The sequence below is a fragment of the Lemur catta genome, chromosome 2 (assembly GCF_020740605.2).
Source record: "Lemur catta isolate mLemCat1 chromosome 2, mLemCat1.pri, whole genome shotgun sequence".
In the NCBI taxonomy this organism is placed as follows: domain Eukaryota; kingdom Metazoa; phylum Chordata; class Mammalia; order Primates; family Lemuridae; genus Lemur; species Lemur catta.
The window spans coordinates 22,828,819-22,855,578 of NC_059129.1; the positions used below are offsets into that span (position 1 = coordinate 22,828,819).

General features: G+C 42.2%; 1 protein-coding gene across 4 annotated transcripts in view; it reads right to left on the reverse strand.

Moving 5' to 3' along the window:
- RNF216 (ring finger protein 216) overlaps positions 1–26,760 on the reverse strand; it is a 153,050-nt gene that overhangs the window by 62,427 nt on the left and 63,863 nt on the right. For all 4 annotated transcript variants that reach the window (XR_006733186.1, XM_045541257.1, XM_045541258.1 and 1 more), the window contains exons 10-13: positions 25,087–25,137; positions 23,705–23,842; positions 21,351–21,499; positions 20,759–20,837 (exon numbers count right to left, since the gene is read on the reverse strand). Coding sequence is in view for 3 of the 4 variants with exons in the window: in XM_045541257.1 (XP_045397213.1) it covers positions 20,759–20,837; positions 21,351–21,499; positions 23,705–23,842; positions 25,087–25,137 (417 nt within the window). In the remaining variant the exon portion in view is untranslated. The remainder of the gene's footprint in view (positions 1–20,758; positions 20,838–21,350; positions 21,500–23,704; positions 23,843–25,086; positions 25,138–26,760) is intronic.

Below are 26,760 nucleotides of genomic sequence, written 5' to 3' on the forward strand. Positions count from 1 at the left end.
CACTGCCTTGTAACCCACTTTACTCCCTGCTCCTTACTTCTCGGTTATGAGCAGTAATTAGCAATGTCAGTGTTCTCGCTAGATTGCTGCAGGCCCATTAATAATGCAAGTGCAGGAGCAGGATGAATGCATAAGTGTACAGAGAGGTTTCAAGGTTAAAAGCAGTAATGGAGAGAGCTATGATGGGGCGGAGGCGGGGAGGTGGTGCTGGTGTTGGTAGAAGAGAAGTGTGTGTATGTTGTGTGTGTGTGTGTGTGTGTGTGTGTGTGTGTGTGTGAGAGAGAGAGAGAGAGAGAGAGAGAGAGAGAGAGAGAGAGAGAGAGAGAGAGACAGAAAGAGAATAAGAGAGAGAATATAAGACTATTCTTTAAAACGCCCAGCTTCCCTTTAGGGGCAATATGTACGGCAAGGAACAACTTACTGTCCTCAATCAAGCAAAGTACAGCTTTCTCCCTATCTGGACTGGACACATGTCCCTAGCCACCTGGCAGGGCAGAACATCAGTACTAACTCTATGACACCAGAGAGTTACTAGTGTATGAAATTGAGGTCAGAGGAAACTACACCAGTATCTTTCAAACATATTTTTGATGTTTTAAATGACTTCCCTTATAAAAGGCAATGCCTGCTTGTTCAGCACAACTTCCCACTTAATGCTCTTACAGAGAAAGACAAGACAAGCAATGCAGAACAGACTCTGGATCTGGCAGCCAGGCACTTCTTAAGTGGCAGAGATAGAGACTTTATATTGTTGTAACTGCCTCCACATCTCTACAAATCTCCATGTTTTCAAGGAGGGATTTCAAAAGCTACAATTTCCAACATCTCTACACGGAGTTTTGCTGAAAAACTGAATGACAGCACATAAGCCTGCAAATTATGCCTGGAAAAGGCTCAGTTAGGGCTATTTGAAAAATATTTGCCTAGGAGATGTAAGGGGGCTATGATTTGAGGCCGACGGCCAAATTCTTTAGCTGTTTGAATCTGCACTGCCTCCTAAGCAGAGAAAGATTTGCCAGGAAACCTTTTACTTGTTCCTCACATACCAAAAATGAGTTGTTTTACATACCAGGAAAGTAACAACTTTATAGGTTGGTTTCACAACTCAAACCAGACATTTTAAAAACTGGTCATGGCAACACTTGGTGAATCAGAACCTATCCATACTTGTTAGTCAGACACGGTCTCTGTGGGAAAAAGAAGCAGTCGGAAGCAGTCTTGCATCCTAATTACTAAAAGCTGTATTTATTCCCGTGGGGCTCTGACTCGTGGTCCAAGGTTTTCTCACTGGTTGCATCCTGTCCAGCAGTGCCTGAGCTTGTGCTGGAAACAGGGCTCGTGCAGAAAGGCAGGCAAGAAGGCAGAGTTGCTGAGTTCCAGCTTTTTCCACTTACCACAAAACCCCATCACCTCACCTACAACCTGAGGCAAAGCTCTCCTTTTTAGGTGGTAAAATAAGCCCTCACAAGGGACCAGGAGAATTAGCTATGAGTTTGAAAATATACAAGCATACTGTAATAACTACATTTCTATTTTCCAAATTCTCTTGAAACAAACAAAACAAAATCCTTTTACTTTAAAGTTTAAATATGACTGGGTTAATGAAAATGGGTGTAATTCTTTTTTTACTGAAAAGGTAATACTTGCACACTCCTCCTCCCCTAATCCTCAGTGAGCATCCCCAAAAGTGATTCCCTGCTACCGACTTCTCACCTATCCTTCCAAAGTGATTTTTTATGTCTATGTCAGCAAACATACTGTCTGTCCCCTTGCCACTGAAAACCCAAATGTGAGCACACTATACCTACTGCTCTACATCCTGGAGACGGCACCATATCTGCACAACTGGATCCATGTCATTTCTTTTTAATGCTATGGTGCATGCCAGGGATTGGAAAACAATAGCTTGTGGTCCAAATCTGGCCTGTTGCTGATTTTTGTAAATATAATTATACTGGGACATAGCCACGTTCACTTGTTTACATATTGTCTATAGTTACTTTCATGCTACAAAGGCAGTTGGGTAGCTGGGACAGAGACCATGTGGTCTGCAAAGCTCAAGATATTTACTGTCTTACCTTTTATAGAAAAGAGTTCGCTGACCCTGGTGTGTGACACTCAACAGAGGTACCAGAATGTATTTAACCTGATCCTTGTTGATGGACATTCAAGTGGAAAATAGATATCCTTAGGAATAAAATTAAATTCCTTATGTGTTGAGAAGCCTTAGGATGGATGCAGAAGGAAAGAGCAGGAACTAGCTAGGAAGAAGTCGGCAGGAAGAAACCAAGCTCAAAGGGAGAACTTCGGAGGGAGCTACAACCTCCCCAAGTGTCACTTCCTCTTTTTAGAGGAAGTAAGAAGGGAACTGTAGGCCTTTTGACAAGAGGAAATTCCCTTTTGCTATATCGAAGCTACTCCCTGTGTTTGTGTTTTTCTAAAGTTAGGCAAGACTGCCCGAAGCATACTGTGACCAAATTAGGAAGCAAGTAGGCTGATGTCTCTGAGCTGGTCACCACACGACCAGGACGCCCAGGCATGCACAGACAGTGATGGATGGGGAGGAGAGACTCTCAGGCCAAGAAGGAAATGCTATTTGCTCGAAAAATCAGCCTTAAAAATTACGTTGAATGCAAACTAGTAATTGTTCTGTAAGACTTGCTGTTGCTAAAAAACCAAGGGCTTCCAAGGTTTCCGCAAGCAAAGAACATGTGAGAAGCTGTGAGACAAATGCTTCTGGGCATCGTCTGTTTATTCCAAGGGCAGTGAAGGTCTTGAGAAGTACCAGGGAAATTAGATCAATTAGCTCTTTGCTAGATTAAGATACTCAATTTTATACTGTTGAGAAAAAAAGAATCTAGAAAGCCCTTACTAAAAAAAAGAGTTCTGTAAACTTTCTGTTTTAAGACTGCCTACCCAATTTCTTTACTTGGGTAGAAAAAACCAGTAGGGTCTAGGTACGCAATGCTTGAATCATTCACACTGAGTCTGCCCCAGCCATTTCTACTCAGTGATATTTTCTTTTAGGAATGATTTCTTCTGACCCAATGAGCTCAGAATCCATTCTGACCACCAGCACTATCTGGGTAATAACATTTAACCTTGAAAATCCTTGCTTTCCTCCCAAATCTTCAGATCAGCTACATTCTTGGACATAGTTTTTATTCCTTCAGGAATGTGCTCAGTTCAGTTCCAGCATCCACTATGAAACGAGATGCGCAGTTAGAGTTAAGGTAAGTTTAAGTGACAAAACAAATCTCAGTTCTTCTTTACAGAAAAACCTCCAAGGGAGTTAGCAAAAGGATGGGAAGCTCAGTGTGAGGACCCCCTCTCCCAGAGCAAGGATCTGCATGGTGGCCAGCCGTGGAAACAGTATTCTTTCTGTGGCTCTGTTAGGTTAGGTTGGGTTGGTACCCTGGCCCCTCTGAAATGGTGTGTGGTGCAGGAACTCTGGAGCTGATGTCTCAAAGCGCTCTAAATGTTGTCAAAATAGCTAAGCGTTTGCTTATTAACAACTCCTGTATTGATTCTGAACATTTATTTGCAATCACCTAAAGGACCCATGAATTTTACAGATAACACTATAAAGACGATCTACTTTCCAAAAGACCCTGGTTGAGTGACATACAAACCTATCAATTAAAAATTGTATTTATATTAGCCAAGGTTTCTGCGGCTCACCTTTAACTGAGCCAAACTGTACACTAATGGATCACTGGGGACATACATGGGTTAGAGAGCTATCCCTGTACCCAAAGGCCATATATAACCAAAAGACAGAAGCTTGATTTCTTTAAGCTGCATGAACCTGGCACTTAATCTCTTCATGGTTTTGTTCATATGCACAACAGTGTCTGGGTTATATGATCTCCCAGGTCCCCCTTTTAAATCTAACATCTATAATTACGAAGCAAGAGAACAAAATGTCAATAATACAGAACCACCTGGGCAGACTGAGTACAGCTCTTTGGAACAGGGCTTGAGCCAAAAATTCATGTGTCCTACTAGCGACAGAGATGAAAACGACACTCCAGCCTGTCCTGACCTCACATTTCCCAGTCTGGAGGCTTGGTAGAGGTGCCACATCACCTTCCTCTCCTGTTCTTACTGCTGCTGCCGCCCCGGAGCCTGGACTAAGCGAGGCCCTGGGCTCAGGGCAGGCACAGCTGCACCTGCTGCGGAGTGTCTCTCCCTGCCCGTCTTCGGCTTTCTCCCTGCAGTGCAGAAGGCACTACAGCTATAGACAAGTTTCATTGTCCTTTTATGGTAGAAAAATGAATTGCTTGCCCAGCAGTGGAGCTGAGAGAGATGACAGAACGGAAAGTTGTTATTTGTTGTGGTTTTGGCAGCCACAGAATAGAGTGTTCTCCCCGCAGCCACCCTTGGATGGACGGTGCACACCAGGCATTTACAGAGGGAAAAGCAAAAACACCCAGCCAAACTGCTCCCAGATGCATTCTCCCACCGCCTTGCCTGTGAATGGATGTGTTTATTTATGAACAGTGTTAAGCCTTATTTCGTGGAAATGCACTTTTTACAAAACAAGGTATCAAAAGGCCACTTGTGTTCCTCTGAAGGACCTAAGCAGAGGTGCCCCAGAAAACACAGTTCCAATCAGAAGCCATCCAAGGAACAGACTTCATTCCTTGTACAACGAGGATGTAGGGCTGGGGCTGGGCAGGGAGGTGACCCCACATGAAGAAGGGGCTGTGGCTTTCTCAGCACAAGCCTTGACCCCTGTCTCCTGCAAGGTATGGAAGGACAGGAAAGCAGCCACCAACTCCTGATAAACACATCCCCCGAAAAAACACACTAACATCCATGGCCCTTAACAGCAGTTGGTACCACAGGGCTGTAAATTGTTTGCATTTCTGTCAGGAGGCCCAAGGAAAAAAAGCAGGCCTCCCAGCAGCTGGGAAAACATGTTGCAAAAGGAGAATTAAGTAATTCTCTCTATGCTCATCACAGTTAAAGAAATTAAGCTTATCTGAGTGAGAGAAATTAAGCTTATCCAACATGCTTTCAGCTGGAAAACAAGCCTTTTAAAACGAGTGGGGGAAAAAAACGTGATGGTTACACGGTTTCTTCCATATTTAAAGGACTCGAGACTGGGGAAAAAAATACGCTGGCCAGTGGGACAGTAGCAAAGCAGTCAGTGCCAAACGATCTGCTCCAGGGATGGCCACACCACAGGCAGGAGGAGCAATGCCTGGGGGCAGCCCCTGGACACGTGCCCAAGACTGAGGGCTGCCAATGGCTTTCTCCCCTCTACCTGCTTCCTTGCCTCCACCAGGCCTTGTGGAAAATAGGAGAAATAATCCCAGCAATTACTTGCAGCATTACACCAAATGGCTTTATACCAAGGGGCTGGAGGGTTTGTCAGCTGAGGACTGGCCCCAGGTTACTACAAATGACTCATCAGGATAACTCCAGGATAACTCAGTTGACAAGGCGTTCCATCTCCCCTAACCGTCTCTATCTGATCTCTCCCTCCCTCTCACTCCCTTTCATGACTCTTCAAGGTTCACCCTCCCCCAAACAGTGTGAGAGGGTTAAGCCTCCAATAGCTCCCTGGGGTCTCTGGAATCCAATTCACCCTCCTTGTTCTGCACTGCAAAGCCCTCTACAGGCCTATTTATCTTCTTTCTAGTCTCACTTCCTTCTGCCCTGTTCATACCTGTCTACCGAGTGACCCTTCACACAGCTCTGCTCATGTCATTTCTTAGCCCTGGAGTGAAACTCTTCCTATCTCCACCACTTAGATCCCACTAGGGCCAGTCAGGCCAAGACCCATCTCATTCATGCAAGGACTTCCTCATCACGCCAAACCCAAGTGACCTTCTCTTCAGATTCCCAATATCACTCTCTCACCAACTAATTGTCGGCAGAGTACACCTACCCCTACCCCTGGATTGTAGGTGAAGGCTGTGGCTGCCCTTTTTATTCCTTCTGGCATAGCAATGCCCAATAAACATCTGCTGAATGAATGAACATGCTCCCACCAAAGCGGAGCCAGCCTGTCTCTGCACAAGATGCTGAGGGTGGCAGAGGATCATGCTCCAGAGGGCAGAAAAGTGCCAGGGAGGGTGAGGGGCAAAACTCTCACTGGTTTCTTCTCCATTCTAGCTGGGCAAAGGCTTTTAAAAATTTTTAGTATTTTAGAGACAGAGTCTCACTACGTTGCCCAGGCTGGCCTTTAGTTTCTGGGCTCAAGTGATCCTCCCACCTTGGCCTCCTAAGTAGCTGGGACTAAGGGCAAAGGTTTTGATGAAGTGAGTCCAGAGAGAGAATGTAGGGGAGGGAGGAAGAACCTGCACCGCAGTCAGAGCCATGGTGACAGAGTGCAGGAAGCTCACCTGGAGAAAAGGTATAAGTAAGGAAGAGGAGGTCAGGTCACAGTGAGCGTTGGCCTTGAGGATGAAAAGTAAGTTTTCATGGGAGGTGAGAAGGCCTTGGAGCTAAGAGGGCTGTGCTAACAGGAGATGTTTTTAGCAGCAAACTCTGACAGCGGAGGGGAGAGGAAGGCAAAAGGACAAGTGTAGTCAAAGACAATAGAAGAAAACACCGCGATCTATTTCACCCTCTTTGGGCTAGAATCTGGACCAGCTTCTCAGACATAGGCAGCTTTTGAAACTTAAAATGCTTTTCATATGAACCTCTGCTGGGAAATAAAACGGAAAAAAAACAATGCTTTTATGAGGCCACAGGGATCTGATGGGAGAAAACTCCCTCAGTGTGTTTCTTCTTGAAAAACAAATCCAATCCCATTTTAAGACCTTTGGTTTTCTAGAAATCATAGATTTTGGGCTAGAGGGACACTCAAAAGGTCATCTGTGCTCTCTTCTGGTCCGAGGCTGGACTGCAGGTGTGCATGTCATCTTAGGGAAGGGACAGTCAGTTGTAGGTGGTACAGGAGCCTCTGAAGGATGAGGCTCTCTGTGCAGGACCCCGGGCTTTCTGGGAACCCATTGTACTGTTACAATAAAGCCTAGTGAGCTATTAATATCTTGGATTCTTTATAGGTAGTTTAGGTCTGTTTTCCTAGGGAAGTTGGAAAATACCAGTTCCCCATCTCTTATACAGAAGAATCTTGTACAAACAGAGACACTACATAAATGCAGCCTTCTCTCCTCCAAGATGAATAGTCTTTAAGCTTCTCACAAATAGCTGTTGACATTTTCCTGTTAGGTTACAAATTTTCCTCATCTCTTAAAAAAGTGACCAAGCTGCAAAACAGAACATTTGAATAAGGGTCTTTCCAGCTCCCAAGAATGATGTACCCTCAAAGTAGCAACACAAAGCAGATAAGAGCACAGATATAGCTAAAGTCAGACAGACCTAGATGTCTTTATTTGGTGTTTTTTTAAAACTGACTTTTTATTATACAAGATTTTAAACGTATACAAAAGTAGATAATAAAAAAGAACCCCACGCACCCATCACTCATGTTTAATAATTACCAACTCATGGGCAATCCTAGCTTAGCTATATCCTACCCACGTTTCCACCCCCTCCTCCAGTATAATTTTGAACCAAATCCCAGATTACACATCATTTCATTTATAAATATTTCAGTTTGTATCTCCAGAAGATAACGATGCTAAAAACTAATCAGAAGCCCTTGATTTGACTCCTGATGCTGTCATCTGCTAGCTGTGTGACTTTGAACAGATAAGGAGTATAAAGGCCCTAAAACCCAGCAAGAGTTTTAGTAGCAGGTACCCAGACCTCAGCCTGTTTTAACTAATAATATGATGCCAAACTCCCAACTCAAAAGGCCCTCACTATAGTTACTCTGATTATCTGCTAGCAGAGCACACTAGCCTTTGGTGTGCTCCTCATCCATGACCTCAGCGGAATGGACTTTGTTTCTCATCACTGCTCTGCGTTACCAAGGTTATTTGGAGTCCATCATCTCAGGGGACATTAGCATGGAGTGCAGACACAGAGCACACAACTGTTATTTAGCTTCAAAAGGGATGGCAGGGCCTGGTGCCACAGCCAGTTACACTGGGCCTGGGTGGCTGATCGCAGTTGGAATGATGTAGCAGACACAGACATGCATTTTCTAACTATGGTCTGTGGGAAGGCCATGTGGCCTTTGGGGACTAGGGAGGTGACAGAGACCCTCTGTATTCTCTGTATCTGTGTCTCAAAGTCAGGGAGGACATGAAGACTAAAAGGCCATTTACATTTCTCGGCTACCAAACTGCATTTGGAAAATGACCTTGAATTCAACAGAAGGAATTTCACCCAATGGCAGCCGTAGCCTAGGGTTGGCTCTCATTTTGCTCAATGTGCTGAACATTCCTCTTTGCTACTATTTCCCTTCTCCACATTCCTCTGCCCTGACACAGACACCCACAGGGACAGAGGGTGTTTTCATGCTTGTGGTATTACCATAGCAACAATTTCTCTTCTACCTGGAAGGCTGGAAACCCTGCAGCGCTCTGTGCTGAGAATGCAAAGAGGAACACACTATCGCTCTGCACTTCAACACACCAAGTCGCATACACATACACACAGCCCTTTCTCAAGGACATTGCAATGAGATCACTAAAACAAACAAGGATGCTGACACCTGGTAACACAATTCGCATAAAGACAACAAGGAGGCAAGTCATTCTTTACAGAAAAGATACTTTGTTGGTACCGATTCTTGAGGGATTTTTAATGTGAAATTTCCAAAATGCATCTCTCCTTTGATGAGGCCACAGGCATAGAAAAATGCCATGACATTATTTCAGCAAAACATACAAAGGGACTAAAATGGCGTGTGGTTTCTAGAAAGAGAGCCACTTGAAGCTTGTGATCCCCACATGGTTTGCAGATAGGATTAGGCTGTGATAAGCCTGATATGCAATGGCTGACGGGTGGCCACAAAAACCATGAAAAAGGTCAAAGTTTCTATTTTAATACAGTGTCCATACAAACTTGTTAAAATCCACAGAAAGTCTTTTTCTATAAGTATTATACACAGCATTCTTTAGTAGAGACCAAAAACAAAAAAGACAAGTAGTTATGTCCTTATACACAAGCTCTGACCTGCAGGCTGCCTGCTGCTGAGGGTAGGTGGGGTGGCCAGGACTCTGGGTAAAGGTCAGTGCCCTCCCAATAAGAAACAAACAAACAAAAAAAACCATGACCAACGAGTCATGGAGACAAACCATGGATTTTTATCTCTATTTTGTGACTAATTCAGAGTTCTCTAGCAAACTGTACTGTCATCTTTGTTTCTAAGCCCTTTCTACATTCATCTCTTTGAATGTTGTCCCCTGAGATTCCAATCCTTCTGGGTAGAGACAAGAAATCAACGCAAAACCCAAGAGGGTCACAGCAGTGCTGTGGACAGAAGAACACAGGTCCCAGCAACAACAGTGCTAGCAGGCCTCCAGCAGCCTTCTTTAGGACACAGTTCTCCCCAGGGTCACACAGGGCCCTTCTCTGAACTTGAACAATGTGGGCTAAAGGAGAGTTGTCATTTCTTTTCTTTTTTTTTTGACAGGGTCTTTCTCTGTCACTCAGGCTGGAGTACAGACAGGTCTTGCTATGTTGCTCAGGCTGGTTTTGAACTCCTGGCCTCAAGTGATCCTCCTGCCTCACCCTCCCAAAGTGCTAGGATTATAGGAGCGAGCCACTGTGCCCAGCCGGAGAGCTGTCACTTTGTATAGAATATATTGGTTAGCAAAAAATTAGCTTTAAAAATCTATCCCTTTACATTGAAGCACACCGGGGAACTAGAAAGAAAAGAGCTTTTTGAGTACATGATTTGAAAAACTAAGGTAAATGAGTTCTCTTTTGCTTCCCTGATGGGATTTACATCTGCCCACTTTAGGGGAACTCCATACTCTTGTGTGGCAGATTTCACACAAGTGGAAGAAGTTCCTCCTTTCTAGGATTTCCCGTTATCACCCGAGCCTGCACCACACCTGCATATCCTGGCAGCATCAGTCCCCACTTTCCTCACACAGTGGCTACTGGGTGCCGGACTGGACACTTCACCCACAAGCTGCCATTTTCTTTTCACAAAAGCTCTACAAGGTAGGTACAACTGTTCTCATCTTATGGATAAAGAAAATGTGGCTCAGGAAAATGATGCATCCACTCTAGGTCGCAAAGCCAGGAAGTGGAGGAGCTGGAACTAAAGCACAAGCAGATTTCATGTCAAAATCTCTTGCCTTAACCACCACGCTGTACTGCTTCCTCTGCTGCGTGCAGGTGCCAGCCACGCATCTCACTGACATTCACAGCCTCATGGCACCAACACAGCCTGGGCACAGAGCTGCACATCAGTGAACCCTCCTCACGTAATAGTCTTCAAAAGAACTCTTAAAACAGATAGCTAAGAAAGCTCAGCAAGAGGACCTGTCCTGGACAATGCTGACAAGGGAGAAACACAACGCCTCTTCCCCTGAGTAGAACAGGAGTTCTGCGATTTGTCTCCCGAGGAGGTGGTAAATTAATCATCTATGGCAGCTACATGGAGTGAGAAAGAAGCATCAAGGTGTTGTCTGGGGAGCAAGGCAGAGTTAAGTCCATTTTCTGGGGATCAGGGAAGTCAGCAACACCTCAGGCCCCAGGTTCTTAGAGTCCACAGTGACGCTGAGCCTGTCTAGACTTCCTACTTCCTTGGCTCTGAATCTCGGTCAGGTTGATACGTGTTCCACTACCTGCCGGAAATCAGCAGTCCGCCTCTGGGAGATTTTCGAGGGGAGAAAACTGAGGGGCAGCCCTGCAGAGGGAGTGGAATGGCAGCATGGTCCATGCCCACTCACAGTCCCCGGCCTCCTTAAAGGCAGGCCAAGGGGGAGAGGCAGCTGCTGCTACCTTTCTGTGCCTGATATCAAGGGATAAAATGGATTAAATACAGGAATGAAAACTACTTCTGTAGGGCCAAGGGGAAACAAAAGTAAGATTTTTATTCATATTGATGTTTTAGTTTAACACATTTTTATCTTTCCCTATTTTGGATTATCCTTCTCCCTTTTAAATAACCACCGCAAACAGCAGCAAATATGGTATTTATCTGACTTTTAATAGGAAGGCAGAGTGGGAAGAGGGGCAAGTAACATTCACATTTTGTTTTTATTCTTAAAAAGAAACCCACAAACACACACCTGCTGAAATGGCCAGGTTTTCTACCTCTGTTTAATGGGCTAAGATGTCACGTAAAAGAGAAAGTGCTTGTGTGTGTAATTATCGACCAAAGAAATCTGTGATGAACAGATGTACTATGCTGTTTACAACAGGGAGTTTTAAAAGTGGAAATGGACAAAAATACTAAGATGCAAACAAAGTTAAAACTGTGAAACCTCCTTGCAACACCACCAGCTCGCTCAATGCTTGATGGAAGGATGGCTCACAAGGATGGTGATTGGGATCCACTCTGGGATCATGTTTTGGGGTAGGGAGGCTTCCCTTTGGGTCCTCAGCTCCACGATTTACCATCACCTAACTTCAAGCTTCAGTGCCCACTTCACAGGGTTGCTGTGAGGACAACATGAGCTGAGAGCTCTCCCAGCCACTCTACACGACGTACCTGCAAGAGAGCACTACTCCTGCGGCCTAAGCCTGATGCTCTTCAGCTGATGCTCTTCAGCGGGACTTACTCTGGGCTCTGAAGGAAGGAAGTGACTCACCTGGACAGGAGCAGGGGCGGGCCACATTCCATCATGAGGAAATCTTACGCCACCCTCCTTCTTTGTTGACTGGTATTATGCAGCATGGACTTCCACTCCAGTAAAGGAGCCCTCATTTGTGGGTTTAAAAATCTTTTTGTCACCCAGACATTTTGTTCTTGTCAACGTTACTTCCTGAATAAGGATCCTCCCTGATAGCGGGAACAAGAGGCCCAAGCTTCATTCATCTCCACATAAATGTGAAGGCCTGTGATCAGCACAGGAGTCAGCTGACTGGCTGGGCCCCAAATTAGAGTGCTGTTAATAAGTACCAACCATCCGCCATCACAGCTGGAGCTGCCCTGGCACTGATAGCTGGTTCACACTCATTTACATTCTCTTCACGCAGCTATGCAGTTACTGTAGGCGGCTGCAGATGCCTGTTTTTTAACCAACAAACTGGTTCATTGCAGATGTGAATTTTGGTTCTATTTCACTGCTGTAAAGTTAATAACACGGAATGCTACAAAGGATAGCATGAGACCTGGACAGGGTATAATAAGATAACCAGCATAGAGAGCTGGCTGGTGAGAAAGGATAAATAAAACAAACACAAGTGACATCCGGTAAAGACAGGTTATACAACCACACTCACACTCTCAGGTTCCACTAAAAGATTCCAAACCAGATGTTCCTCACAGTTATTCTGACTGAATTCTTTCCACCTGATGGTCTCTTTTCCTTACCACTTGCTTAATGGGTATTCCGAAACCTCTACATTGTGGCCTTGGCTAATTTTCCAGAAAGCTCTACTTATATATCTCTCAGCTTAAAGAGCAAAGTTATGGCTCTAGAAAGGCTGAAAGAGATTCAACAGGGAAATTTCTGACCCTAAGGATAAATATTCCAGAACCATCGCTTTCAAATCTCTTTTTATCTAACACTCTTCAGTCCCTAACCAAATACATGCAATTCATTCCTAAAAGTAGCACACTCAAAACAAACTGATGAATTCTTTATCTGAGAACACCCAAGGGAGCTGAGAACCTTGACAAAAGCATTCCATCATATCAATGAAACAAAGACTCTCTCCATTTCATCAAAGATACAGTGTCTTATTCTTCAGGGATTCCAGGCATTCAAGTCCTCCTCCAGATAATGCATTAAAATAAATGCCTCATCTCAGAGCGACAAGTTCCTGGAAATCCAACTGGAGTTTATATTACTGGCAAAGACACTGCAATGAGAAAGCAGACGCCCTCAATCTCACACAGGCCAAAATTAGCTTGTGGCTCATTTCTTAAACATTAGGGGGCCCTTGGGATTAACAGTTGGTTTAGCCATCTTGCTGAAGAGAAAGGTCATCGGGGAATTTGCACAAGTGAAAAAGGTAAAAGCATATGCTCTAATACATTGACATTCTTTGATGTTAAATTCTGAATGCATGTAGTGGTTTGCTTTAGTATTAAGCCTAAAAGAATTGTGTCAATTCTGATTACAAGACTGTTCTGCTGACACATACTCTGGAAACACCCGAAAACCTTTTCTTCATGGAGCGTCAGTGCCCCCTAGTGGCAACTCATTCCATAGCTCACAAATAGGACCGAGTGTAAGCTCTACTTTCTCATCCAAAGGACGGTGGGGGCTTTCTCTGCATTCTGCTGGGCTAGCTGACCCAATTCTACCAGGCTGTCACTGCCTCGAGTCCCCATGTGACATTTTTTACTTTATTTTCCACCATGAGCCAAACACCTACAGACCTTACCCTAACAATAGAAAGGGAGACTAGAATGTGAGTGCTATTACCTGCAAATGAAAGGCAAGTTCTGAAGTACACTGTAATCAATAATGTTTTGTGATGCATTTTCACTGCAAAACAACGATGAGGGGCATAAAAAGACCTGAGTAAATGGAAAGACACACTTTGAACTTAGCATGACACAACATTTCTAAGGTAATAATCTTGCTGGGAACCTTGTCCTCCATCTGTTTCCTTTCACCGCTTCTTAGTTCAGACTCCAAAATCTTTCTCCAGCCTCGATCTCTCCATGTATTCCTGACCCTAGTTATTTACCAAATATTTGCTGAACACCTACTATGTGCTAGGCATTTGGAAAACATGTACATAGTGGATACATACACCCTAAAAACTTAACATGTCCAAAACAAAATTAATTTTCTTCCCTCCTGATGTCTTTTTGATTCTATTTCCATTTCATGAACAGCATCATCAATTACATAGTGGCCCAAACCAGAGAAGCCCATGAAGCTTCTGGCAGAACTTCTCTCCACCTTCACACTCAGCATTATCTCTTTCTAATCCTGCATCTTTCAAATCTGCTCCTTCTTTCCTCCTCCGTAGTCAGTCAGGATGTGCTAGGTTAAGCTGTGGGAACTAGCTCAAAACAAACTTATTTCTCACTCATGTTGCATGTTCACCTTAGCAGAGGGAAAAGAAAATGAACCGTATGCCCTTTTTAAAAAAATTGTAAAAACATGTAATGTGAAATCCACCCTATTAACAAATTTTATTAACAAATGTACAATATTGCTAACCCATAAGCAAAATGTTGTACAGCAGATCTCTAGAACTTTTCATCTTATGTGACTGAAACTACCCGTTGCACAGCAACTCCCCATTTCCCTCTTCTCCCAATCCCTGGAAACCACCACTCTATTTTCTGCTTCCATGAATTTGACTACTTTAGATACTGCACGTAAGTGGAATCATGCAACAGTTGTTCTTCATGTATCACAACGTCAAGGTTCATCTATGCTGTGGCATGACAGAATTGCCTTTTTTAAGGCTGAATAATATCCTATTGTACATATACATCACATTTTAACCACTGATCTACTGACGAAGATTTAAGTTATTTCCATCTTGTGGTTGTTATGAATGATGCTACAATGGACATGGGAACATGTTTTTTGAGATCCTTTCTTGAAGGATTTCAATTCCTTTCCATAGGCTGCCTTTTCACTTTGTTGACAACTTCTTAGTTTGATGTAGTTATTTTTCTTAATTTCCTTTTATAGATTGTTCATTGTTAGTGTATAGAAACACAAATGATTTTTGTATGTTGATTTTATATTCTGCAACTTTGCTGATAAGTTTATTAGTTTTTTTTTTTTGAGGAGAAGAAAATGGGAGTTTATTAATTTGCTGGCAAATGCCATGGTCCTCATCATAAGCAGAAATACAGAGCTTTTAAAGGGAGGGTACTCAGTTCCAGGCTATTGCCAAACTGTAGTCCATGATTCTGATATGTCCCATCTCCAGTGAAGACAAGCTCATGACCTCCACCCTGACCTCAGCTGGGACAGTTCCACTTAGCCATGTCCTGTGGCACAAAGAACAAACGACACTCCCTCCCTCCCCCGGGCAGGGATGCAGGTTTCAACTTTCAAGAATAGTGGGGTGGTTTTAAAGAGACAGCTTGTAATACACTTTGCCCTTTATGGAGGCCATTCCCTCATTACATATTCCCCACTGTCAATTTTACCCTTCCAAATCTATGGGAGGAGGCGTGACGTAGTCACCAAACTGCTTCCTGCTGCATTGGGGTTATGTCTTAGATGGAAGGTTTGTACTTATTTGTGCCATTGTAAAGCTTTGGCAGTAGATTTACAAAAATAAATAATGTATACCAGGTGGAAAAGTCATAAGCAATAACTAGAACAGTGAGGACTGACAAGACAAAATGGAGGATACCTGATAAGAGAGATTTTATCCCGCTTGGTATTAATATTTAAGACACCAGTAGGACCATGGATCCTTCCTGTCACCTTGCACATAATGTCTAATACATGGTTGGTAAGAAACATGGGACCTCTTAGCACAGGGTATTAGTTATCCCTTGTCAGTGCTCCAAGAGACTGGCTTCTGCAAATTCAGAAATCATATACAGGAATACTTGCACCAAACAAGGTTTAGGATGACAAACCCAGCAGCAAGACAGATCAGCAGAAGAGGCGATAGCCAGAATTTATTAGTTCTAACAGGTTTTTAATGGAAATTTTAGAGTTTCCTACATATAATATCATGTCATCTGTAAACTACTTACTCCTTTTTGATAAGGATGACTTTTATTTCTTTTGCTTGCCTAATTATTCTAGTGAGGGCTTCTAGTACCATGCAGAAGTGGCAAAAGTGGGTAGCCTTGATTTGTTCCTGATATTAATAGAAAAGCTTTTCAATGTGTTTAATTTTAACGTATTTGTGAATTTTCCTGTTTTCCTGCTGTTTATGATTTCTAGTTTCATTCCTTTATGGTCAGAAAAGATATTGGTATGATTTTGATATTAAATTTGTTAAGACATTGTGACTTATTCTCTATCCTGAAATATTTGCATGTGCACTAGAGAAAAATGTGTTTCTGCTCCTGTTGGGTAGAATGTTCTGTGTATCTCTGTTAGGTCTACTTGGTCTACAGCATTGTTAAAGTCAGCTATTTCCCTATTAATCTTCGGTCTGGTTGTTCTATTCATTACTGAAAGCAGAGTACTGAAATCTCCTACTATTTTTCTACTGCTATTTGTTTCTCCCTTCAGTTTTGTCAATGTTTGCCTCATGTATTTGAGTACACTGATGTTGGGTACATATAGAGTCCTCTACTTATTTGTTTAAATATTTACCTACCAACAGGCTTTATAATTTTACATGCTTTCATGTTGTTATCTAGGATATTTCTGTCTCAACTTGAAGACATTCTTTAGCATTTCTTGTAAGGCAGATAGAGTGATGATGAACTCCCTCAGCTTTTATTTATGGGAATATATTAATTTCTCCTTTACTTTTGAAGAACAGTTTTGCCAAATACTGTTTTTGGTTGGCAAGTTTTTACCACCCCACTCCCTTCTGGTGTGTAAGGTTTCTGTTGAGAAATCTGCTGATAATCTTATGGGAACTCCCTTGTACACGAGAAGTCATTTTTCTTTTGCTGCTTTCAAAATTCTGTCTCTGACTTCTGACAATTTGATCACGTGTCTTGGTGTAGTCTTCTTTGGGTTCATTTTAGTTGGGGTCTGCTGGATTTCTTGAATCTGAATGTTCATTTCATTCCCCAGATTTGGGAAGTTTACAGCCATTCTTTCTTTCTTTTTTTTTTTTTTTTTTGAGACAGAGTCTCACTCTGTTGCCTGGGCTAGAGTGCTGTGGCGTTAGCTCACAGCAACCTCAAACTCTTGGGCTCAAGCAATCCTACTGCCTCAGCCTCCCAAGTAGCTGGGACTACAGGCATGCGCCACCATGCCCAGCTAATTTTTTCTATATATTTCTAGTTGTCTGGTTAATTTCTTTCTATTTTTTTAGTAGAGACGGGGTCCCGCTCTTGCTCAGGCTGGTCTTGAACTCCTGACCTGGAGCTATCCTTCCGCCTCAGCTTCCCAGAGTGCTAGGATTACAGACGTGAGCCACAGTGCCCGGCCTCCATTATTTCTTCAAATAATTTTTCTACCCCCTTCTCTCTCTCTTCTCCTTCTGACACTATCATAATGTGCATATTGGTCTGGTAAGTTTCCTAGGCTTTTTAAAAATCACTCTTCATTCTTCTTTTTGCTTCTCTAACTGGATAATTTTAAAAGACCTCTCTTCAAGTTTGCTGGTTCTTTCTTCTGCTTGATCAAGTCTGCTGTTGAATCCTAGTGAGTTTTTCAAGTTACTGTAATCTTAAATTTGAAAATTTGGTTCTAATTATTTTCTATCTCTTTGTTGATGTTCTCATCTTGTTCGTGCATCATTTTCCTGAGCTCCATGAACATCTTTATGAAGGTGCTTTCGAACTTCTTGTCAGGTAATTCCTACATCTCCATTTCTTTAGAGTAGGTGTCTGGAAATTTATTTTGTTCATTTGGTTGGGCCATTTTCCTTGTTTCTTTGTGTGCCTTGTTACTTTGTGTTGGTACCTGTACATTTGAAAAAGTACCCACATTTCCCAGTCTTTACAGATTGGTTTGGTACAGGGAAAGACTTTTACCAATCTGTCTGAGAGATTCTGGAGGCCTCTCAAACCTTTTCTGTGTATGCGTCTTCTCTGAATTTGTACGTATAAATTCCCAATTAAAGAGGGTTTGCAAAGATTTTGTTTTGTATCTTTTTTAGGAACTTGCAACCTCTTGTTTCTCCTACCATCTGTCTGAGGTACTGCAGGCTCTCTGGAGCTGCTGCCAAGTCACCCAGCTCTTTTTTGGTCTCAGCAGCTCCCAGATATCTAGAGTACATTGGGTCCCGTCAGCATGCTGAGTTGGGTGAAACTAGTCCTGTAGGCAGCCCCTTGAGAAGCCCAAATGCTGCAAAGATGTTCTAATCTTCCCTTCCTCCCTACCTGAGAAACCTTTGAGGTGTACTGGGCTTTATCCACTGAACTGTAGGTCCTCTGGAGCAGCACAACCCACCTAGCTTTCTTTCGTTCTTGGCAGCCCCAGGCATCTAGAACATGCCAGGTCTCATCAGCACTCCGACTTAGGTAAAACAGAAACCAGAATCTTGGGCAGGCTCCTGAAAACCTAGAATGCTAGACTCATCCTCCAACTTTTCCCCTCCCTGGGGAAAAGCAGGGAGTTGGGATTTTTCTCCTGTTTGTTCTGAGCTGGGGGAGGGAAATGGAGAGTTAGTTTGTGCTAGTTCCACCACAGCATTTGTTCTCAGTGCCCTTCTATCCTGTTAGACAAGACAGAAACTAGTCCCTTGGATAGCCCCCTGAAAAATATGAATGTTAGATATATGTTCCAGCCTTCTTTTACCCTCCCCAGGGAGATGTCAGGAATTGGGAGTTTCCTCCCAATCAATTGTGCTGTGCCAGGGGGAGGAGCTCTAAAGAGCAAATGTCATTAGTTCTCCTATTGGTTTTGTGCTCATATAAGGCACAGGAGCCTTTTAACTGGTTTCTGGATTTCTTACAAAGAGAAATGGTCCATATATTGTTGTTGAATTGGTGTCTCCATGGGAGGAGGAGGGACTGGAGCTCCCTATTCTGCCATCTTGCTAAGAGCACCTCAAATCATATGCCTTTATGGCTTTTTCTGTAAGCAACCTCCTTACTCACACTCACACTTCATTGGCCAAAAGAAGCTACATGGCCACCTCTAAGTTCGGCAGGGCATGGATATTCCTCCCACAGACACAAAGTTCCTGCCTGGGATCTTAAGGGCCTCTGGGAAGCTTCTGTTAACATCCCAAGTTGATGTTCTCAATACACTCACTGGACGCTGTTCAGTCTTATGTGTACCCTCAGATTGCTTCTGAATATCTTCAGACAACAATGCCCCCCTCCCTTCTCTTTGGCTTTTGTGAACTAAAATAAAATCCTAAGCCCCTCACTGACTGAACAGACCCAGCTCTTGGCCAAGGGGACTCCAGAGAAAACTTAAAAGTAAGTTCCCAGCCATGATGGGATGGGAGGTCAGACATGCCTCATTATACCTTGCTAATGGCCATCAGGCTTTTTCCCTAAGAGTTAAACAGAAACCAATCTTGTGATCCACACCACCAACCATGGAGTGGTTTTATCTACTACAGTCTATGTAGTATACGCAGAGAGGGTTTTTGTGTCCTTGCTTCACCTTTTGACATAAGAGAGCCGCCATTTTCTGAACATGGACCCCATAAAAGCACATAAAGCTCGACTGCGCATGCACATGGTTCTCTTTTCGTAAATATTCATGACTCCTTCCATAGCTTATTAAATATGTATTTTTGGCCATATTGCCCAGTATAAATTCCTGTTCCCATTGTCCCTGCCTTGAAGCACATGTTCTGGCTCCTGGCCAAGGCTCTGCTTCTCAGCCTGTTGGAATGGCCACCTACAAGCTGCAACCCTTTATAAGAAATAAAAGCTCTCTTTTCCAAATTTATGAACCTCATCATTTTCTTCATTAACAGTTTTTAAATGAGCACTTTCACTGGCAGACTTAATTTGGAACCATACCAGGAAATGTAGTTCCTAGCTCTTTTTTAGCAATTCACGGAGACCCCAGAGGAGGTGGCAGTGATGTACACTCCTCACCTGGACTCCTCAACAGCCAAACAGAACTTCCTGATATTTTACCTCTCCCTGTACCTCAGAATGCTGCATGGCAGTGCCCCTACCCAGCTTATGAGCCTCCTTGACACTTTTGGTACCAGTAGGTGTCCAGGCTGCCGCTGCTTCCTGGGCCTACAACATTTCTCCATCTTCACTCTATCACTTACCCTTTCCTTCCCTTGGCTACTTCCCCCTTACTCTCTGTATCTTAGCTCAGGCATTACCTTCCCAAGCATTCCAGTACCTGACACACTGGAAGCACACAGGGGACAGTCTGTTACTCTACTTTCTTAGTTCTAAGATGCTAGAGGCTGTTGGGACAATTGTTATAGCAACAGCCTAGGTGTGGACAAATTATTAAATGGCTACATCAGTTTTAAGAATACATCCAGATTTCATATAGAAATATTAAAGTTAAAAACAAAAGGAATAAAATTTTGGTCCATTAGTTTAGTTTCTTCTTCCTTCTCCAAACTCTACCTTACTTTCTTCACTCTCTCCAAGGTAGAGCTATTGCAATGTTCAACTCTAATCACAGTTTTAGAAAAATGGCTTCAAACATATTTGTCTAGGTGGATGTTAAGATTCACTAAAAAACTCTAAGTGACTTATAAATATTAATAGTTGAGAAAATTTAAAACATTCTTAGTTCACAGAGTAGGAGCATAATTAAAGAGAAGAAAGATCTGCAACAGTGAGGTGCCTAGATAGTTCTGGTTTCATCTGATATAGTCAGGAGGTAAACAGTCAAATAAATAACCTACCAGATATGACAGAGATGCCACCATTATGCCCAGTTCTTTAATCAAAGAAGTGTTGCTTGGACTTTGAAAATGACAAAAAGTGAGAGAGAGAGTGTGTGTCCTTATAAGAATATGACATAAAACAGGAATGTAGAGCTTTGTAACTGGAATTCCACAAGTGGTCTCTATCTCTGTAACCAGAGATCACAACCATCATTCACAAAGTACCAACCTTCATTTGCTTTCAAAAAAGAGAGCACTCAAATCCTTCTCAAGTATCAGCAAGCAGATAAACAGCAGATATTTGGGCCACCAGAGTAGCCCATGATACCATAATTCAAATACATAGCTAGAAAAAAATTCGCCACCCTACCTTTCGGCAGCGAGGATTAGGACAACTGAACCTCTTCACATCACTGTCCAACAGTGCAGGAAAGCTACAGGAGGGGCACCTAGAGTCAAACCAGTAGAAGGAATATTACTTGAAATATTAAAGACTGATCTGGTTCACACTAAGATGGGAGTTCTGTGCTGGACAGTCACATTGCTTTTTACTCCTTCACTTTCATTAAAACATAGATTGAGCTTCTTTTTTGTGCCGGCTCTTTCCAGGAAACACAGGCAGCATTCTAGGTCCTCACTCTGAATAAACCATTCAATAAACACTTCCCAACCTTAATGAGAACTCCTTGCACATGCCAATTTTCCTCCAACCCAGGGTGCAATGATCGTACCTATGGGCCACAAGATTAGGAGGTGCCAAGGAACGCAGATAAAAATTTGAGCTGCAGATTTTTCCATTAGTAAAACTAATAGACTATCTTATTTCTCAGCAAGAAATGTCAAAAAAAATCTGGAAGATATAGCTTTGTTACAAAATTTCCATCATCTGATGAAAGTGCTGAGGCAGTCTTCACAATGGGGAATGAGGTGACAGGTAACAGCTTCTGACTCTGAGAACTAACCTGACAAGCTCATCTGCGTAGGCTGCAGCAACTTCTTCCTCGGCTTTTCGCTCATAGTATTTACACAGGATGGTCTGGGGAAGCACCTTCTCCAGTTCACTGGTGGGGAATGAACATGTGCAGCTGCCTTCCATGCAGCTGAGCTCTGACTAGAATGATAAAGTAAGTAGGCAAAGAAAAAAGAAAAGAAAATTCAATCAAATTTATAGAAAAACAAAAAGTGTCACTAGTTAAATGCATCTTTTGATGGGAGGCAAATAAATAGTGGCTAAAAATACAGACTTTGAGATGGCAGAGTAAAGATCTCTCTGCCTCCTCTTCTCCAAGAAATCACACTTAAATCAAGGAAACCATGAAACAAAAATCACAAAGTCCATCTTTGATACCACTAGAGGACCTCTATAAGCCCAAATCACAATCCATGAAGATGGAAAGTGGATGGAGGAAGGGAAAATGGCTTAGCAGACTAGAGAAAGAAGGCCACAGCTCAGTGTCTGAAAAGGAGATGCTGATATGAATGAAGCAAGTTGCTTCCAGCTACAAATCTTGGAAAGCTGGACACCCCTGGAAGGCAGAGCTGAGTGTTGGGGAGGGGGCAGGGACAGATAGGAAAAAACTGAAAACAGTTTTTCAGCCTCTAGTTCCTACAGACTCTGAGTGGAAGGAAGGAGGAAGGTATCGTGAATAGCTGGACCAGAAGGTTCTGGCCGGGAACTAGTCATAGAGAAAGGCAGAGCTGAGGTGTGGCCTGAAGTCAGGGCTTGAAATGCAGTCGGCATAGTGAAGAGGGACTTCTCCAGCTCTTTCCTCCCATTCAGCTCCAGAATGTTGGAAGATGGGTTTATACCTGCTAGGCAGGAGGTACACTGATTCGCCCCCAGGAAAAAGACCTAGTATCATTTAGGGTTCATCATACAAAAACTAACTGGCTATTTATTTAGGCACCTAGAGTCAAACTCACCAGTCTAAAAGCCCCACTACTCAAACAGCTTCCAAATGGCTCCTTAATATGAACAAAAATGTCAGACATCTGAGGAGCACTTCCAACAGGAAAGACATCAAAGAAAACAAACAGAAACATCTTAAAAATAACAGTAGCTAAATTTATGAAGCATTTACTGTGCATCTAACAATACGTTCTTTAAACTCATCTCATTTAATTTTCATAGCAATGATTATTTCCAATTTACAGAGGAGGAAACTGAGGCTTGAGGAACTGAACTAATTTGCTCAAGGTCACAGAGCAGCTAAGTAGGGAGCCAAAGGTCCAATGCATTTCGCTTGACTCCAAAGGTCGTACTCGTTGAAAAAAAAAAAAAACCAAAACTTTTTTATTTTACAATAACATTAGGCTTTTTAAAAGTCGCAAAAATAGTTGAGTTTCTGTATCTTCCTCACCTAGCTTCCTCTCATGTTAACATCTTATGTTACCATAGAGTATTTAACCAAACTAGATAATTAACAGTGGTGCAATACTATTAACTGAACCACAGCCTTTATTTGGATTTTACCAGGTTTTCCACTAATGTCCTTTTTCTGGTCCAGGATCCCATACGGTATCTATTAATAGTTGTCATGTCTCCTTAGTTTCCTCCAACCTGTGAGTACCTCAGTGCTTCTTTTTATAACCTTGATACTTCTAAAAAGTAAAGGTCAGTAATTTTGTATAATGTTTCTTAATCTGGATTTGTCTCATGATTACAATGAAATTAGGCATTTTTGGCAAGTTCTTAATTCACCACCAGGGAGTATGTGATGTTGATGTGTCTTTTGACTGGTGATGTTAAAAAGGCCATGTTCTTAATCACTGCATTAGTTTTCTATTGGTGCTGGAACAAAATACTACAGACTTACTGGTATGACACAATAAAAAATTCCTCTCCATGTTGTGTTATGCTGATGTCAAGAGAAACTGGCTCTGGACAGAGAAATATGATCTTGTGTAAAATAGTTATTTTAATATGTACATATTTTAATCCAACTATAAAAATCCATTTAAAAATTTGTAAAACAAATACTCATGTACTCTCATACATTCAAATAGGTTGCAAGGTTGTTTCTTTTTGAGTTCATCCTTCATTTTGATTATGAACAGGAAGATGAGTAATGAAATTGGTGCTCTTGGGGAGCTAGGCAAAGGGGCATGGAAGAATTCTACCATTTCCTGAAAAGAAATCTCACATGACTGGAACCAATAAAATCACAACAAAATCAGGTAATGCACACATAAGCATATCAGCAGAATGCCACTTGACCCCAGAAGAGGCACTTCCACAAGGCATTTACGCTCGTCTATCAACATCTCCTCAGACTCTGAATGTTTCCTATGTGTGGACATATTACATAGTTCTTACCTTTCCAGATCCAAAGACTGCCTCTTGGGCATATCTGATGAGACATTCTTTGCAGAACAAGTGGGCATCTGCACACTGCGTCAGCTCCTCGAATGGAAATTCCCCATAGCAGCAGCGGCATTCAATCAACTGGCCATCCTGCAGGCCATCAGAGACAAACATGAAATGTCCTACGCTCAAGCAGAGAAGGAGTCTTGTTTCATATCCTCATATCCAGACCCTCCCCTCCCCACACCACACACATATTCTGAGGTAAAAAGCAACCCACAGGGGCCGTAAAACAATGACAAGCTGTTTTCTGCTATATAAATGTAGCTCAAGATGCTAGCACAATATTAATCTAAAGCTAAAGACACTGAGCTTTTGTGTTTTGTTGTTGCTGTTTTTGTTTTGAGACAGAGTCTTGCTCTGTTACCCAGGTTGGAGTGCAGTGGCATGATCATCGTTCACTGCAGCCTTGAACTACTGGGCTCAAGCGATCCTCCTGAATAGCTGGGACTGCAGGCATGCCACCACGCCCAGCAAATTTTTAAATTTTTTTTTTTTTTGTAGAGACAGGGTCTCGATAAGTTACACAGGCTGGTCTTGAACTCTTGGCCTCGAGTAATCCTCCTGCCTTGACCTCCCAAATGCTGGGATTACAGGCGTGAGCTACTGTACCTGGCCTTTTTAATATCTTTGAGAGTAATTACTTATATAAAGTTATCATATTCATCAATTCCATGGCACGAAAGGAACTGTAACATCCATAATCAGAGGCTACCCTGATTATAAAAAGCAGGGGTAAGTGGTATGAAAGACGTTATCCAAAAAGCTTTTGAAAGTTGGAGTTTTTCCTTTTTGTCTTAAGAAAGGAGTGTAAGGGGGTTGTATCCCAGCTCAAGCTTTATCTTAAGGCACTACTGAAGCTAACTAAATCAGCAACCTCAAGTAAGGTACCAGGACATTTACTCCTTTTATTAAGTACAGTGATTGATCCAATTATCAACCATTCTTACCCATGTTAGAAAAGGTCTATGTAAACACGCAAATCTCATACAGAAACCCACCTCGCCCTCAGGTTAGACATCTCTCTTCCTTTTAAATCCAAAGTGACATCTAAGTTCTAAATTTTCCTCTAAGAGCCTATCTGATGGATTTCAGGTAATGTTTTTTAACAGGAACATCTATTATTAGCTTCCTTTCAATTCTGATTCAGTCTAGTATTAAGAGTGACTATACTAGTTCATGTATCTGACTGTAACTTTGCTGAACCGCAAAATCCGCAGGTAGACAGGTTATACAAAAACAAATTTGCCATCAAAATGCTGAGGAAATGTGCTATGAGAAAACAGCCCATGAAAATAAGCAGAATAAAGAAATAAGGTGAAATTTCAAACTACCTTTTGATATTGTTCTTCATTCATCTGCAAGGCAAGTAAAAAGTCTTCATGCTGAGAAACCAGAAAAGCATACATTCAGATACAAATTTAGCAAAGAGGACACTAACCATTTAGTATTTATTTCCGTAAACATAATTATTAACAGTCATCTCTTCAGTTACATAGGTTAGTAGTTTAAAAAAATTACCTGTGAATAAATTCAAAATGGATCAGAGAGCTAAATATAAAAAAGGAAACCATTCAAGTAGAAAATATGGAAAAATCTGCCTTAAATCTGACTCAGAATGTAGAATGAATAAGGGAAAAGACTAACACATAAAACACTTTTGAACAGCAAAGAATAGCATAAGCAAACAAAAGATCAAATGAGTAAAAACCAAGTTTAACAACAGACTCCACTGCTGAGGCTGTGGGGTGACAGGCAGTCTTGCACATCCTCGGTGAGAACATGAAACAGTACAACAACCATGAGCGAGGCGAACCTGGCACAGGTTCATTAATGCCTCTTACAGGAGTCTAGCCCAAAGATGCCCTGGAGTAGAAGTATGAAATGATGTGTATAAAAACTTATTTGTCATGGCACTATTTATAACAGAAAAAAACCTGGATACAACCCTGAATGTCCATCAATAAGCTCTGTCAGTAAATAAACTCTGGTATTGCATCCAATGGTATATTAGCCAGTTTCAAAAAGGAAAGAGGAAAATGTCTACGGATTGCTGTGGAGGTACTGCCAGGATGCACTGTTAGTGAAAAAAGCAAGTGCAGAAGAGTATGCTACCTTTTGGGTAAGAAAGAGGGGAAAATAAAAATACATACACATATTTACTTTTGCATAAAATAAGGAAGGATAAATCAAAAATTAGTAACAATGGTTATATATAGGAAGGGAAAGGGCAGAAGTTAGGCCCCTCTGAACATTCCTTATTTTATAGTTTTGACCTTGGAACTAAAAATATTTTATAAAATTAAATAAAAACAGGCCGGGCGCAGTGGCTCACGCCTGTAATCCTATCCCTCTGGGAGGCTGAGGCGGGTGGATCGCTCAAGGTCAGCAGTTCGAGACCAGCCTGAGCGAGACCTCGTCTCTGCTAAAAATAGAAAGAAATTATCTGGCCAACTAAAAATATATATAGAAAAAATTAGCTGGGCATGGCGGCGCATGCCTGTAGTCCCTGCTACTCTGGAGGCTGAGGCAGTAGGATCGCTTAAGCCCAGGAGTTTGAGGTTGCTGTGAGCTAGGCTGACGCCATGGCACTCACTCTAGCCCGGGCAACAGAGTGAGACTCTGTCTCAAAATATAAATAAATAAATAAATACAAACAAAAAACCAACTCTCTGAAAGTTGAAAATAAACAGAAACAAGTGAAAACTGTTTATCAAGTTAATGGCATAACTAGACTTCAAGTGACTTTAAAATAAAACTTTTTTTTTTTAAGACAGGGTCTCACTCTGTCACCCTGGCTAGAAACCAGGCATGATCATAGCTCAGTTCAACCTCGAACTGCTGGGCTTAAGTGATCCTCCAGCCTCAGCCTCCCAAATTGCTGGGACTATAGATATGTGCCACCAAAAATGTAAATATTTTGATTTTGTATTTTTAAGCTGATATAATCTGACAAGAATTATGTTAAGTCCCAGGATTTTTAGCATAAGAAATATAAACATAAAATG